Source organism: Corvus brachyrhynchos, unplaced genomic scaffold (assembly GCF_000691975.1).
Source record: "Corvus brachyrhynchos isolate BGI_N302 unplaced genomic scaffold, ASM69197v1 scaffold148, whole genome shotgun sequence".
NCBI classification, from domain to species: domain Eukaryota; kingdom Metazoa; phylum Chordata; class Aves; order Passeriformes; family Corvidae; genus Corvus; species Corvus brachyrhynchos.
Genome location: NW_008239785.1, coordinates 3,215,503 through 3,231,934, shown reverse-complemented (window position 1 = coordinate 3,231,934; position 16,432 = coordinate 3,215,503). Strand labels below are relative to the sequence as shown.

At 50.5% G+C, this 16,432-nt stretch overlaps 2 protein-coding genes across 2 annotated transcripts in view; both read left to right on the top strand.

Moving 5' to 3' along the window:
* Positions 1-5,415, top strand: part of OTOP2 (otopetrin 2) — a 7,575-nt gene extending 2,160 nt beyond the window's left edge. Inside the window, 7 exon segments of the mRNA XM_017743186.1 lie at positions 22-77; positions 168-481; positions 1,108-1,166; positions 1,823-1,956; positions 2,404-2,598; positions 2,601-3,274; positions 3,823-5,415. Coding sequence (XP_017598675.1) covers positions 22-77; positions 168-481; positions 1,108-1,166; positions 1,823-1,956; positions 2,404-2,598; positions 2,601-3,274; positions 3,823-3,993 — 1,603 coding nt within the window. The 3' untranslated portion in view covers positions 3,994-5,415.
* Positions 5,416-10,058: 4,643 nt separating this feature from the next.
* The window catches only part of OTOP3 (otopetrin 3), an 8,534-nt gene continuing 2,160 nt past the window's right edge, over positions 10,059-16,432 (top strand). Inside the window, exons 1-7 of the mRNA XM_008640646.2 lie at positions 10,059-10,366; positions 11,318-11,521; positions 11,863-12,277; positions 13,351-13,487; positions 14,387-14,445; positions 15,021-15,139; positions 15,939-16,429. Coding sequence (XP_008638868.1) covers positions 11,893-12,277; positions 13,351-13,487; positions 14,387-14,445; positions 15,021-15,139; positions 15,939-16,429 — 1,191 coding nt within the window. The 5' untranslated portion in view covers positions 10,059-10,366; positions 11,318-11,521; positions 11,863-11,892. The remainder of the gene's footprint in view (positions 10,367-11,317; positions 11,522-11,862; positions 12,278-13,350; positions 13,488-14,386; positions 14,446-15,020; positions 15,140-15,938; positions 16,430-16,432) is intronic.

Here is a 16,432-nt window from a genome sequence, read left to right as displayed (position 1 = left end):
TGGCACCGTGCCCTGCTTCAGGTCAGCTCCTGGTCCCTCCACGGGGTTCACTGCCTGGTCTCCCTCTATCCACAAAGGCTCTTGGTAACTTACACCAGGATCCCTCCCACTGCCGTTGCAAGAGCTGTTAGCCCCAGCATGCCAGGCTGTTTGAAAATCATTTCCAGCCAAAATTATTGTATTATTTTGTTGTTGCCAAGATAATTTGGGTGCTGAGAGAGGAAAAACAGCAGTAGAAGCAAAGCCTCTTCATGACAACAGTTCCTCTTCTTCCTCTCACCCATCTGCATTAGCTCATGTATGCACATATGTGTCCAACCACAAGTATTTTTGTTCCCCAACAGGAGGCTTGATCCTATTTGCCATTTTCAGCCTTGTCATGGATGTGTTCAAAATAGGATATTACTCGAGCTTCTACAGCTGCCTGTCTGCAATCAAAATCATCTACCCCATTGTGCAGGCAATATTTGTGGTTGTCCAGGTGAGATGGTTGTGCTCTGTCTTGGGGAGGGGTAGAGAGACACAGGCACCAGTGGAAGGAGCTCTGATCTCTTGGATTTAATTCAACTGCCCCCACAGAAAATACAAGGGCTTAGCTCAGCCCCCACCCAGCCCACATCTTCTCCCTCCAACCACGACAGCTTCCATCTATGGCAACTCAACTCACTCTAAGGCATTGATTTAAACTTGTTCCCATCCCATGACATTTTTGTCACAAACTCTGAGAAGCCCCCAGCCAGCCAGGCCTCCTTTTCCATGAAGAACAAAGGAGGAGAAGGACAGTCAAGGCAGGGGCTTGCAGTTTGAGATCCCAAACAGAGGACCCCCTGCTCTGGGACAATGCCAAGGAGGGAAGAGGTCAGAGAGGGACAATTCAGACAGAACAAGGAGTGGCCATGGGCGGAGCAATGGCAGTGGAAGCAAAGAAAGAACATCCAGCAGAGGGCCAGCATTATGAACGAGGCTGGGCCCAAGTGGGCCCAAGTGGACCCAAGCAAAAGAGGCTCCAGCTTGCTCTCTGCTCTGCAGGGAAACCCCTCCTTTGGAAGGATGTGCTTTGCTTTCTTGTTTTGCTGGAAATAACAACTCTCTTTCTTTCCCCTGCAGACATATTTCCTGTGGGTCTCTGCCAAAGACTGCATCCACGTGCACCTGAACGTTACCAGGTGAGCGCTGCTGCTTCTTGAATCCCGCTGGCCAGCAGATCTGGGCCCCCACGAGCCCTCTGTACTCCCTCACACAGCTAAGATGTAACCAGGGGATAACCCCTTAATGCTGTCCAAAACTAAACCTGCTCAGTCTCCAGCTAAACTTAGATCCCAGCTCAAGCAGCTGTGGTTAATGACCTGTGCATCTATCAGGGTTGGGATTCAATTCAAGAATACAAGCATTACTCAAAGTAGACAGTATTAAATAAATAATTGTCATTAAATAATGATTCATAGTTGACTTTTTCTTCCCTGGGGAAGATAACTATGCAGTGGGCAAGCCTCAGGCTAAAATATGATCTTGTCCACTTTTGCACTCCACTTTGGATCTCCTGGAGACCAATTTAGATCTACTAATTTATTCACTATTGAGAAGCTCTTTCAAAAGCAACTGTGGGAATCAGGCCTTGCTAATTCTCATGAGCATGGACAAAAAGTAGGAAGAGAGTGAGGGCAGCAAAGAAAGGATCAAGATTTCTAGCCTGGACCACTGGAATCCTCACACCACTTCAGGCAGATGCCACAGTCCCTCTGAGCACACCTAAACCACAGATGGGAGAAACATGGCCTAGAGCCACTGCTTTAATGTCACAAACCTTCTCCTCCTCCTGCAGGTGTGGCTTGATGCTAACGCTGACTACAAACCTGGCGGTGTGGATGTCAGCAGTGACAGACGAGTCTGTCCACAAGGCACATTCAAAGCTGAAGAAAAACATGACAGAGGAAATCTTCAGGTGGCTCCTGAAAGGTAGTCTGCCCCTTTGTGAAGCTATCTGGTCCAGGGGGGGATCCCATCAGGTAGAAACTGTTTAGCAAGTCGGGTTTTATCCCTTTTCAGAAGGTCTGTTTAGAGCTGGAGATTCCTTTGGCAGGGCTGGTTTGTTAAAAGCCAAGTCTGGATGTTCATTTCTTGACCTCTATCAGAGAGGGGTCAGAGAGGTGGAAGACTCTGTACAAATGGGATGGGAATGAAGAAGGGAAGGAAAAAGAAAGATTTAACCTGACAGTTAACCTTTTAAGAAAGAGCCTGGGCACCAGAAAGCTGAGGGTGAAGCATGCTTGTTTTCAAAGTGGTCACGTATTCTTCTGTCCTTTGTCTTGCTTTTCACTGACCCCAAGCATCCCGTTCTTCAGGGAGAAGTGTTGGCTCCTTGTTTTAATACCTCTGCATCTGTCTGGTTTTGTCCTGTTTCAGTGGGAATGAGAAGCAGCTCAGTTGAAGAATGCAATTGCAACAGCCAAATCTGCCAGATCTTCAAGAACGGCTACTTTTGGCTGTACCCCTTTAACATTGAGTACAGTCTCTTTGCCTCTGCCATGGTCTATGTCATGTGGAAGAATGTTGGACGCTTCATAGACCACCACTCCCACCACATACAGCGCCTGAAGTTCTCTTTGTAGGCATCATGTTGGGCCTCATCATCCTCGTGAGTGGTCTGGGAGTCCTCATCCTGTATGAGGTGCAGGTAAATTCCAGCACTGAATCCAGCAAGAAGAGCCAAGCACTCACCATGTACTACATCTTCAACATTGTTTGTCTGAGCCTGATGTCTCTTGTCTGCATCGGTGGCTCCGTCGTCTACCGGTTTGACAAGAGGGACATGGACCGGCACAAGAACCCCACCAGGACCCTGGACGTGGCCCTGCTGATGGGGGCAGCCTTGGGGCAATATGCCATTTCCTACTACTCCATTGTGGCCATCGTGGCCAGCACGCCAAGGGACAGTATCAGCGCGCTCAACCTCACCTACGCCCTCCTAATGATCGCCCAGCACACCTTCCAGAACGTCTTCATCATCGAGGGCCTCCACCGGCAGCCCCCCAAGGAGGACTACAAGCACGAGTCTCACCAGAAGGACTTCTATGGGCTCACCTTTGTCAACATCAACGCCGTGTCCCTGCGGGTGCCCGACACGGGCAGCACCTTGGCCGCCGGTGCGGCATCTGGCACAGAAGCCATGCACGCTTCTGACCTCGTGAGGTCCCTCACCGCCCCCAAGAAGATGAACTGGAGGAGGAAGTTCTTGAGGGAGATCTCCATGTTCCTGCTGCTGAGCAATATCATAGTGAGTACATGCAGGGAGAAGAGTTTGTGGGGGAGGGAGAGGGGTACAAGCACAAGGGAGAAGGGTTTGTGAAGGAAAGGATGTGGCCTATGGAAAACAGTCCTTTCTGTGCCTCCCCTGTGCAGAAAGCGCATCAGTTATATTTATAAATGCAGAGTTGTGATTCCCTTGTTGTCTAAAAAGAAAAGAGCAACTGCCCTGAAGTTAAGACATTTCAGGCTACATCAATAGACCTGTCACTTATCACCAGAATATCAGACACAAGAGGTGGGGGCAAGAGAAGAATCAGTTTCAGTATTTTTATTGTGTATTAGTGGATGTGTAGGACAGCTTATTAAAAGCAATAAATTACATTAAACCATTCCCTTCACCCCCTAAAGAAAGAATGTAAAGTGACAAATATCTGGGGTCAAGTCTGGGTTTTCTTGAGACATGGTAGCACATCTCTTCTCAAAATCCACAGCCTAGGAGGTTGCTCCTTTCCTGGGCAGGTCCCTGATGTACCACACACCTTTCTCACTGTGGTGCTGTTCTGTTTCCTCCCACAGCTCTGGATCATGCCAGCGTTCGGTGCCCGGCCCCAGTTTGACAATGACACAGAACTGAACTTCTATGGCGATTCCATGTGGCCGGCCATCGTGGACATTTGCCTGCCCTTTGGGATCTTCTACCGAATGCACGCTGTGGCCAGTTTGCTGGAGGTCTACATCATGTCCTAAAGAGCTCCCTTGCAAGGAAGATGAGATCCTCCTTAAGCAATCCACCTTCTTCCTACCCCAGGGCTGGGAGGCTGCCCAGAAGTCCCCAGGGGTCCCCAGCACTGCCTGAATCATGTCCCCTTGCAGTGTTGGGGCGTTTATGAACTGTCAGTGAAGATCATCCAAACATAGTTCAGATTTTATTTTTGCTACTTATGTGTGGGTGTGCCTGTGTGTGTCTGAAGTTCTTAAAGCTTAAAAGAGAACAGATTAAAAAAAAGGAACGTGTCTAGGGCGGGACATGGTGATTACCCTTGGTTCATGCAGAGACTCACCTTCCTGGTAAAGCCTGTTCACTCCGTGCCACCGATGGACTCTCCAGAGGGTCCTCAGCACCCTTGGGCAGTCGGAGCCTCCCTGCACGCAGAGAGCTGGAGAGTGCAAGGGGCTGACACAGGCCTGGAAGGACAGAAAGGGAAACCACTTCATCTCCTGGTACGGCCAGTCGGAAATCACTCCCCTGCAGAGATGTGAAAAACAAACTGGTAACCACCAAAGGCTTTGGGAACCGTTTTAATCTTTCCGCTCTGTATTGCCCGTGTGTATGGGCCCTCTCGACCCTTCCCTGTGCCAGCCCCTGCCTTCCTCTCCAAGGAGGCACCACTGCAGCCTCCTCTTCCCAAGGAGGGAGAGCTGTGCATGTGGTCCTGGGCTAGCCCTGATATGGGATTGCTCTAGCACACTTATTTCTCAGCTTTCCTGAATCAGGGCTCAAGAATCATAAAGATGATGTGGGCAGTGGGCAATACAGTCTGGGGGATAATAAAGAGATTTTTCTTTTTTTTCTTTTTTCTTTTTTTTTTTAATACATAATGATTTTTTTTTAAAATATATGAACATTTTTGTATGCAAAGTTATTTATTGATTTTCACTGTAACTGAACTCCTGAAGGGACCCTATGACACAGAAATCAATGCAATGCCATGGCCAGTTTGATCTGCAGTGTCCTGAAGGATGCTGGTGCTGCACCCTCAAGCCTGTGTGTGCTTTGAGGCTTAGAGCACAGCCCTGCACCCAAGCCCTGGGGCCCTGACTCAGGTTTCTGGGTGCCTGCAGCTCTCCATGAACCACTGAATGATTGAGGGGGCTTTCAGAGCAGGAGTCCTGGGCTGCAGGAGGTAGAAATGGGCCCCTCTGCTGTACCCAGCATCCAAGCAGAGCCTCAGAAAGCCCTCGCTGCCAGGACAGGAGGGTGCATGTCAAACTGGCACAGCTGAGCTCTATCTGCATCCTCAAGAAATCAGGGTTTAACCATTCCAAAAAAGGGTTTATTGTTCCAATAACAAACACTGCAGAGGTGGCAGAAATCATCAAGCCTTTTCCTACGGACCTGTGCGCATCTGCCAAAGTAAAAATAATAAATGGAAATCATGGTACTTGAAATGGAGTGATGCAATTTTCCACCCCACAGCCAGGCTGACGCATTTCCAACCACCTTCCCCTCCAAGCCCAGATCACCAAACCAGCAGGGACCAGTGCCTCTGGCTGGTCTGACACCAGTGTTCCTGTCTGCCAGCCTTTCTCTGATCTGGGTAGAACATGGGGAAAACCCCAGATTCCCCTGCCCTCAGAGGGCTGCACTGATCCAGCATCTCTAGTTGGGTCAGTCCTTCCCCTCACCAGCCTGGGAGTCCTCCCCAGCCCCACCGACCCTGCAAAGGCCTGGATCTATTTTTACCATTGCTCTGGTAAAGATAAAATCTTTCTCTAGAAACCTTACCTTTCCTAAAACAAAAGCCTCATTATTCTGTGGCTCCTGCAGTTGAAATTAAGTCAGAAAAGAGACGCAAACAGTGCACAGACGTCAGTCCTACGTACAGCCCCACACATTGTTTGAGCCCAAGCTGCTGAGCACACGCAGGGGCAGAAAATACTTTCAATCACCCAGTCTGTTCCCAGGGGGGACACTAGATTTCCTCCTCCATGCTCTTGCTGGTGGTGCCTGCTCCCAGGTTCCCAGCAATGGGTGCACTGGGTCAAGCAGGGCACATTTTGAACTGCTCTTTTCTCCAGGACAGCAACTGTAGGGGCACTTCTGGGGCCAAATAAACTCAGGGTGGGTGTCAGGAGAACCCCCCAACAGCTCAAGCAGCACTGATACAGGCAATAATCCCAAATCAACCACTCCAGGGTGGTAGGTCAGTTGGAACCACAACATCCAACCACAGTCCTGTTGGGATAAACCAAAATGCTCTGGGGATGGCAGAGGCTCCCTGGCTAACCTGAGGTATCTCCAGGCTGCAAGCACAGGAATGGCAGGGGCTTCCAACCAAGGGCTGAATTCTTCTTCTCCCCCCCAGCCACAAACCCCAGTGAACCCCAGCTATATACCAAGAAAGGGGTATATCCATAGAGGAGGGCATATGTATTGCCAGAGGGAAAGGGAGCACAAATCCAAAAAAGGAAAAAATCCAAACCCTAAGAAAACTCCACTGTAAACCCTCTTGTGGGTTCAAGAATCATCTACTAGAAGGTATCAGCTCACGGTCAGTTACTGTGCAAAGGGGTGTGCTCCAAGGCTGATGGAGAATCATCCAAATGTCCCTGGGCAACTCCTTGGCACACCCAGTCTCCCAGGCGTGTCACCCAAACCCAGGCACACTCTGGAGTGGCACTGCCATCTCCTAAGTGCACAGATCCATGCCTTTCCCTGGGATTCCCCTCTGGCAGGTGATGCAGGTGCCTGCTGCTGGCTGCTCCATCAGTGCCCCTTCCCCCTCAGGTCTGGGACACAGCTCCTCAAGCCTGGTTAAAGAGTGGGATGCATCTTCCTGATGGTGGATTTGGTGGGAGGGGAGGACACCACAAACACAGAGTACCTGAGTTACATGAAGGGATCACGCTTGGCCCTTTGTACACACATCTTTGTGACAGATCCCTGCAGAAAAACACTGCTGGTAGCTCCATCTTCCATGCCTGGAAGGAAGGAAACTGAGGCACAGGAGCTGGGTGAGCAGAGAGCCTGTGTCAGAGCAGAGGATGAGGTTGGGCCCCAAGGCCATCAGCAGCATCCTGCTGACTGCTCCTGCCAGAGCCTTACGGAGCAGAGATCCCATCCCTATTCAGGGATGGGGGACCAGGACAGAGATGTGCTTCAGGATGGCTGTTTAAATGGCAGTCACTGCAAATGAAGAGCTATAGGAAAGCAAAGGGCTGCCCTGGGCCTCACCATGTCTTGCCAGGGGCTTCCAGTTTTCCCCACTTTGGTATAAAATCCACCTTGGCCTCCCAGGGATCTGAGCATCTGCTGTGCTGCAGGGGTTTGGTGGAACTTGGATCCCCACAAATAGAAATCACTCCCCAGGGGATGGCAGGGTTAGGAGCTCAGCACTGGTTGAGCTCAGGAGCTCCAGTCCCAGGACTTGGGACAATGCGTGAGTGTTAAAAAGGTCTCAGTTCAGACCCTGGCCTGAGGGACATGGTGCCAGAGCCAGCAAGGGAGAGCAGCAAGAGAAGGAAGAGATGAAGAGCAGGAGACAGAAATCACTGCTCAGAAAAGAGCAGGGAAGACCATAGCCAGGGTCAGGCCTGAAGCACCACCCCACCCCTACCTGGGTTTTGCGTCCCCTCCTCTGCTTCTTAATCATCTGTTATTTGAGGGTGAGATTTGTTTTATTAGGGGAAAAAAAAACCCAAAACAAACCACCATTTATCTGGGTGATTTGCTCTGAGGTGTGCCTGAGATGGGAGAAATCCAAGTTAATTATTATCTGTCAGTGCAGCAGATGGAAAGTGGATGGATTGAGAAGGTCACACGGCTGGCGATGAGGGATGGGATTGCAGCACAAGGTGCCTGTGAGCAGGATCGGCTCCAGTGGTGTGCTGAGAACCAGGTCAGGAGGTGGTGGCAGCAGAGGCACTTCCCAGTGGTCCTTAGCAGTGAGGAGCAACTCAGTGCTGGCAGGAGGTCAAAAGGTACCAAGAGGCAGCAGGGAAGATAGAGACACACTCGTAAGTGGAGCCAGGTCATACCCCCAGAGCCCATCAGAGGGGAAGAGGGAGGCAGCGAGGCAGTGCAGCACAGCTCACCCTCACCCACATTGGATGAAGCTGCTCTTTGCAGTCACCCCAGAAGCCTCTCGCTCCCAGCCCCAAGGAGATGTCACCACCTCGGTTATCAGTGCCAAAGGAAGGGCGTGGGCAGGCCGGGGAGATGTGAGGAGCCTGGCATTCCTCAGGTGGCCTTTGGACAAACACAGCGGCTGGGCACGGACCTCCTTCCTCCCAGGCCCTGTTTACAGAGCTGCTGGGCCTGGCCTGGCTGTTATTACAGCTAAGTGCACAGATAGCACCATTAATAAGCAGTCTGCTGATAGCAGAGGGGTAAACATGGCTCCTGACATTTACCAGCTTTCTCCCAACCTCTGAGTAAAGGCAGCTTCTCCAGGGCAATGAGTTCTGTGATGGAACCAGTGAGCTGGACTCACCTCTTTTCCCGCCCCTCTCCTGCACACTTGCTTACTTAATGACTTAGTTAAACTTGTGTCAATACATGCCAGTAAAACACCTGTTCTTCTTCAAATCAAGGACCAAATAAGGAGGATTAACCAGTTTCCCAGGGTTTTACAACTCCTCTGGGTTCAATTTCAGCTCCAAAGCCAAGATAGGGCAAGTCAGATTAGAAAGGAGGCCTCATCTTTGCAACACAGATGCACAATCCCATTGACAAAACTAGTGGAGCACAGCAGGCACCGACATTTTATTTCAGGTCCATCTTTGAAGGAGAAATCCCCAGTTTCAGCCAAACTTTAGGATACATTCTGACTCATGGCCTCCATTTCCCACTTCTGGATGGCCACTCCAATTTAGGATCATAGCACTGAAAAACAGCAGGTTTGTTAATGCCTTGCACAGAAATAGCTGGCTTTGGCCAACAAAGAGGCCACCAAATGGCTCTTGGAATATTCCAGTTCCCTGCTGATCTCTGGAACAGAGTCTGGAAAAGAATGAGGCCCCTGAAAGAGCTCAGTTGCACTCAGGGGGTCTCAAAACATGAAAGAGAGGAGCAAGGACATCCAAGCAGGTTGTCCAGACACGCTGGAGATGCTGATGCTTTGGGGGAAGGCAGAACAAATCCAGCCATGGGTATTCTTGAACACCTGCCCAGACTGGAGCACCTGGGCTCCACCACAGCAGTGCAGGGGGTTGGTCAGACATTAAATATGACCCTTTTGCTGGCAGACATCAAACAATGGCTGCACCAGCACACACCCGGTGCTCTCACCCAGGAGAAATGGGCCCCTTTCGCTCTTGTTTTCCATCCCTTTCGTCACAGCCCCACACACGATAACCTCTGCTCCCCCACCCACTCCTACCCCTAATCAGTTTCTTGGGAATTATTTCATGGCTCTGAACTCCCAGCTCACATGTTTGCCAGCTGTAAGGACCTTGGGGCTTGGGGGTTCATCCTGGGACACGCAAGTAAGTCCTCTCGTTCCAAGGAGAGGTCGGTCCATCCTCTCCTGATGGACCCCCTAAACTCACCAACTCAGAAATGCTGAATCCCTGCTGCCAGCCACAAAACCTGGGCCATTATCTCACCACAGAGTCCCAAGGCAGAATCAGTTTGCCCTGCAAAAGGACAAGGGTCAAGAACAGCACAGCTTGGACCTAAAGCATCCCTGACCCCTGTGGGGTTGGCACATGTGGGTCTCACTCTGAGGTCAGCATTAGTAGGTTGTAGTTATCACCCCCAAAACCAGCACCTTTCTGCCAAAAAGGCATCAAACTGGTGTCATTCCTGCACCAGTGCAGGGGTGGACTGCAAGCTTTACCTTTTGGGTCAGATTTGTGCCCTGGATAAAAGCACAAAGAAGTGATACATGTGAGAAAAAAAATCTTAGGATCTACCTAAAAACAAGGGAGTGGGGAACTCAAGTGGATTTGGCCAAGGCAATGTGGGTAAGCACTCCCAGCACAAGCCTGTGCCAGGAGATTAGCTCTACACCTGCCTGAGCCATGGCACAAATTAGTCACCACCGCTTGTGGTTTTACCAGTTGGCACATCCTGCGCTGAGCCCATTGGCGTGGGGCAACCCAGCAGGTGCATAAAGGAGCAGCTCCCCATTGGCTGCCCACGGCAGATCTGAGAGCTTCCCACTGAGTAATTAATGTAATGGCAATAATAGACACAAAGTAAACAAGGTGGAAAGAAAATAAATCAATGGGCTGGGAGCAGAGGCTGCATTTAGTGAGGAGCGGCCCTGACGGCTCCTGTCTGCACCTTGGGCTGTCAGGATCTCCCGTGCATCCTGGTGGCATTCCAACCACTGGTTTAAGATCGGCCATATCCGAGGCTGTGCCAGCTCCTCAGGCAGCAGGAGGCTGCAGACAGGTAAGGGCTGTGGTCCCCACAGCACAGCTACGGGGTCAAAGGCTTGGGTGCCTCTGTGTGCAGCCCTGGCTGGGCACTTGGGTACCTCCTGGTGGCGCCTGACTCGGTTTTCCTGCTGATTTTATGGTCTCTAAGCCCACTTTGGAGCAGAGGAATTATGGCCCTAGAAGAGGGGAGGGAGTTTGCTCTTCTGCTATTAAGTTAGGAGCATTTTGGAGACAAATGGGGAAGATTCTAGGATCAATCTCCAGTAAGAGAAGTGCCAAGAAACTCAGGGCTTGGGAGCTCATCCTGGGACACACGAATTAATCTTCTCCTTCCATGGAGAGGTCCATCCTCTCCTAATGGACCCTCTAAACTCACCAACTCAGAGAGAAATGCTGAATCCCTGCTGCCAGCCACAAAACCGAGAGGATCAGCTCACCTCAGAGTCCCAGGGGCAAGAGCAGACTGAGCACCTCTGTGCACATGCAAAAGAAAAGGGAAACACTAAATTTCCATCCCTCCTCAAACAATTTCTCCCCAAGACTACCTATCACAGAATGTTTAAGGTTCCCCCCCACCCCAAGCACATCTCAGGGGGCTTTTTTTTCACTCCAGCCACCCTTCACTACAGCCAGAGCCACTCACTGGAATGAAAGCATCTTTCCATGTACCAAATCTATAGAGAGGCTGATCTTGCCTGATTGCTTTATGTGAGCAGTATTTCACTCTCAAGAGCAATATAGTCCTACCAAAATTTTACCAAAAGCTGGATGGAAGCACTCCCAGGCTCTGAATATCTACCTGGGCCAATCCCTCTCCAGCTCCTCTGTGTCAGGGTCCTCACAGCCTTGTGCTACAAGAAGAAAAAGAAAGAAAAACAAGTATTAATTGTGTCCCAGTCTCAGCCCACCTGGGTGGTAGGCAGCTTATTCCAAACTTTACAGACCCTTTGTTTATTCTCTCCAGCTCTCCCACAATTTGTGTGACCGTTCAAGGAACCTGCAACTTTCAGAGCCCAAAAACAAAAGGAAGAGGTTGGACCCATCAACTGAAAATCAACAGCTCTGAATTTCAGAGCAGGTCTGAGCTTGCTCTTCATTTCCACCTAATCCTTACGGCAACAAAGGGAAAGGAGAAAACCTGAACCCAGGGCTGGAGAAGCTGTGAAAGGTGAGGGTGGGAACTGTTTGAGCACCTCTGGTCCCAGCAGCTCCAAGTACTGGTGGGGCAGGGCAGAGACATCAAACACCCACTTTAATGCTGGTGTCTCTGGACAGGTTTTGGCAGAAGGGCCTTTCCCCAGTGCCCTGCAATGACTCTGTCCACTGGGAAATTTTTAATGCCTAACCTGGGCTAAAAACCAATCTCCTTTTCCCCTTCATCCAGCTTCTGGAGAAGGAAGGGGAAGCTGCAAAGCAAGGAAGGGAGGTCACCACATAAGTGGCCTTCACAGCAGAGCACACAGCCTCCCATCTCAGCACATCCCCCTTTTAAACCTCCCCTCTTTTCAGTGCAGCAAGTGACTCCCAGGCAGATGAGCCATGTCTGACAAGAAAGTCTCCAGGCCCTGCCATCACTGCAAGAGCAGGTCAGCATCAGCCCCAACAGACACCTCCAAGATCCACTATGAGAAGTTCTGGCTGTACCGTCACTGCTCTTCGGTGCAGCAGAGGGACCGGCAAGCTCAGAAGGCTGGGCAGCTCTTCTCGGGGCTGCTGGCCATGAACGTGGTGTTTCTGGGCAGTGCCTTCATCAGCAGCATGATCTTCAACCAGGTGGCCATCACTCTGGCAGATGTCTGGATCCTGCTTTCCATCCTCAAGGTCTTGTGCCTGTTCTGGATTATTTACTACCTGCTGGGCACCAGCCGGCAGCCACACGCAGTGCTCTACCGGGACTCCCACGCCGGAGCCATCTGGATTAGGGGTAAGTTCTGCTTTTATTTCTTCTCTCATGTCTTCTTCCAAAGGCTTGGAAGGCAAAGAAATTCTTCCCCTGTTACTAGAAGAGCTAGAAGCCATAGGATATGCAGCTAGGGCACGGGAATCTCCCAGTTCCTGTCAGGCTGATGGGCACAGTGGGTACCACAGAGAGGAACCAGAGCAGCCAGGAGAGCCTGAAACTCGGCTTCCCGTCAGCCTCCAGTCCAACTTCACTCTCTGGTCCCTTCACAAAGAGCAATCCAGGCATAACCCACTTCCAGGCCAGCAACTGAGCACCGTGGGAAAGACATAGGAAATGTTTTAGGCAGGAGCACCTTGAAAAGTGAGAGGAGAATCACTGTGTTTACTCTCCAAGAGCACCAGTGGTCCTATGTCACTGTCATCCTTGTTTAACATCACTGCAGCCTCGTTGCCAGGGAAGGATTCTTACCCAGTGAGTCACATCCCAGTGACACCCAGGCTTTCCGGGGAGATTTTCCCTTCAGTATTTGCCCCACTTTGAGAAATTACCCTTCTCCCAGCAGCCCTGCCTCTGGTCTATTATGGAGTTTTTAATTAGGCACTGTCATGTTAACTAAGCATGGAGAATCAATTGAAGGAAGCTGCAAGGTACCTGAGAGCTGTAGAGACATGTCCAAGGCAAAAGGGAGAAACAATCAAAGGGTCCCAGCTCCTGCAGATGGGGCTGCTACAAGCCTTAGCTGACCTGTGTTCATCTCAGGTTTCTTCCACAAGGCAGAAAGCATCACCCACCCTTAACTTACTCCTGTCATTCCACATTGCACAGAAAAGCCCAAAAACCCCATTCCCACCTTGTATCCAAGCACAAGAAAATATCCTGCGTTTTCTTAACACCTTTAACCAGTCAAAGCACACAATCAGGTTCAGGAATAAAGCTCTTCTTTGTCCTCTTCTTCTAAAATTATGAGAATTCCAGGAGAAAGACTGCCAGATCCACACAAATCCAAGAAGCACAACACCTCCTGTCCCCAGCCAAGCTCGGATGCTCCACAGACGTGTCTGTGTTTATTTACTGGTGCTTTGCTGTTTGTCCAGGGTCAGTGCTGCTGTTTGGCACGTGCAGCATCCTCCTGAATGTGTTTCACATTGGCTACAGCACAATCCTCGTCCAGTGCAAATCCAGGGTGGAAATTGTGTTCCCCAGCATTGGAATCCTTTTTATTTGCACCCAGGTACTGCACGTTACCCTTCTGGAAGCTTTTTTATTCTCTCTATCCCATTCCTGGGAGCCCCAGGGTTGGGGGGAAGCTGGGAGACGTGGGAAAGTGAGTGAACATGGGGCATTCTCCTGAGCATTGAAGGCATTAAAACATCACACGCCACTTCAAATGCTGCTTGCACTCCCTGTGTGCCACGTTGAGAGACAGGGGAGAAAGATTAAAAAATTACCCTAGAAATCAGGCTTACTTTCTGTGGCATCACTCTAAGGACTGCATTCAAGTCCAGCACAGGTAAAAAAAAAGAGGAGAAAAGGTGCCTTCTACTGGTCTAAAGAAACTTCTCCTTTCTGCCCGTGATGTCCGCTAAGATTCCTGCTAGGACTGTGTTCATATGACATACCATAGGATCCAGAGGAATTTGATTTGAAGCAAAGTAAGGAGAGAGGAGAAGAAATTTTCAGGTTTTGCCAGAGATGTCTTTGCACCAGTCTGAGCCTCAGCCCCTCTTTGTATTTGCCAATCCATCCGCCCAACAAAATCCTTCGTACACAAAGATATCTCACACCATTTTTACCTTGTAATTCAACACCAGCCCTCTTCTTTACAGACCCAAAGCCATATTTGAAAAGTAAACTAATTCCCACCTCAGCAGCAAATGCCCACATGGACAGGACAGAGGAACACAGAGCTCCAGGATGTGCATTCAGTGCAGTCACACATAAAAGCTGCCCTTACCCAAGGATGCCAGCACCTGCCTCAGCAGGTGCACACATGTCCTTGCACCCTTGCACAGAGGCAGGCCTGCTCCTGCTTTGGACCTGTACCTTCTTGTCTACCTGTCCCTTTCCACCACGTGTGCAGCCAGCTGCCAACTTCACCCTGCTCACGCTGTTATTGTTCTCCACTTGCAGGCTTACTTTCTGTGGCATCACTCTAAGGACTGCATTCAAGTCCAGCACAACTTCACCAGGTAAAAAAAAGAGGAGATTGCTCTACTGGTGCCTTTTACTGGTCTAAAGACACTTTTCCTTTCTGCCTGTGATGTCAGTTACGATTCCTGCTAGAACTGTGGTTATCTGCTCCTACACAGACCCTGTATTCTGGGTCACACAAGAACCAAGCTATGCCTTGTTCAGACCCATCCTCCCTCCACTGACCTGGGCTCACCAGCTCCCTTCAGTTTTCCTTTGTGCCTTGGACTGCTGCAAAGCTTGTTCCTTCCCCCCAAACATCTTCCTGCTGCCTGTGTCAGGGACCAGCTCACAGACTGGAGGATGAGAGAGGGTAGTCTCCCCATTCCTATCTCTGGGAGATGTCTCAGCTTAGGTCAGTTTCACCAGGCACTGCCTGTCCTGCTCCTTTGCAAATGGCAAGTGGGAATGTGCTCAGCTGTGTTTGTGCAAAGCCACGCCCCATGGGCCTCAGGCAGAGCAGGCACAAACACCCCGTGTGTGCTCAAATCTGTGCGTGGGCCAGCAAGAGGGGAAGGACACACTGGCCATGAACCATCTCCACACATTGTACAAGTCCTGTGTCTCCTCCCAGGTGTGGGCTGATGCTGACCATAGCCACCAACCTGCTCCTCTGGCTCCTGGCCGTGACCAATGATACCCTGCACGTGGAGATTGAGTCTCAGCTGCGCGAGGTGGAGCGGCGATTTTCAGGCAAGGCTCCTTCTTCACATCCCCATTGGTGTTAGGCTGACACAGGTGACTTCTAGGGAAACAGCATTTCACAGAATCACAGGATATGCTGAGTTGGAAGGGACCCACAAGGATCATTAAGTCCAGTTCTTGGCCCTGTACAAGACCATCCCCAAGAATTCTACCATGTGCCCCAGAGTATTGTCCAAACCCTTTCTGAACTCTGTAGGGCTTGGGGCTGGTGCACTTCTCTGAGGAGCCTCTGGGTCTCAGTGATTCAGATATCTGCAGTTCCCCCAAATGCTGCAACTTTCCTATTATTGGAGGCTGTCTCGAGGAAATGGGCTGCAAGGGGAGAACATCTTCACCTGGAGGGAGGGGATCTGCTATGAAACCCTGAAACTGAGGGCTAGGAAAGGAAAAGCCCACCATAAATTAGCATTTTTGCTCATTTTTACCTATTAACTGCAAGCACAAGATTGCCAGACTAGAAGAGGCTCGTGTAATTGCTGTGCTCTTCTTTCTGAGGATATAGAGGAAGAAAAGGGGAATCTAATATTCCAGGGGTAGAGATAGAGAAGGCTTTGCTGTGAAGGAAGAGGTGTCTCTCATCCATGCTGACCATGGATGGGAAAAGACATTTGCTAAATTGTGTTATTCTGAATCCTCACATCCTCTAGGACTGAGCAGTAGCCATTTAACTCCCTGTTTCCAATACATGACACACATGTTGTGCCTGCACACAAGAAACTCCCAAAGACAGCCGTGAAATCCAGGCCATCTCCCTCTTAATTGTCACCTTCCTCTTCTCCTGCTCCAGGCAACGAGACTACCTTGTGCACATGCCCAAACACAACCATCTGCAAAGTCTTCCAGAAGGGCTACATCCTGCTCTACCCCTTCAACACCGAGTACTGCCTAGTCTGCTGCTCCGTGCTCTACGTCATGTGGAAGAACGTGGGGAGACGCATCAGCCACCACCATGTCCTGCACACCAAGCCCAAATTCAAGCTCCAGGGGGTGGTCTTTGGGCCACTGCTGGGCACCGCTGCTGTAATCATCGGGGCCTGTGTCTTCATGATATATCAGATCCAGGCCACCAGCTTGGCCCCCAGCCGACAGGTTTTTGTGATCTATTATTCCTACTACATTGTGCTCCTGCCCCTGATGAGTGTGGGCGCTGTGATAGGGACAATCATCCACGCCTTGGAAAAAAAAGAGCTGGACACACTGAAGAACCCAACCCGCAGCCTGGACGTGGTCCTGCTGATGGGGGCAGCCCTCGGCCAAATCGGCATGTCCTACTTCTCCATT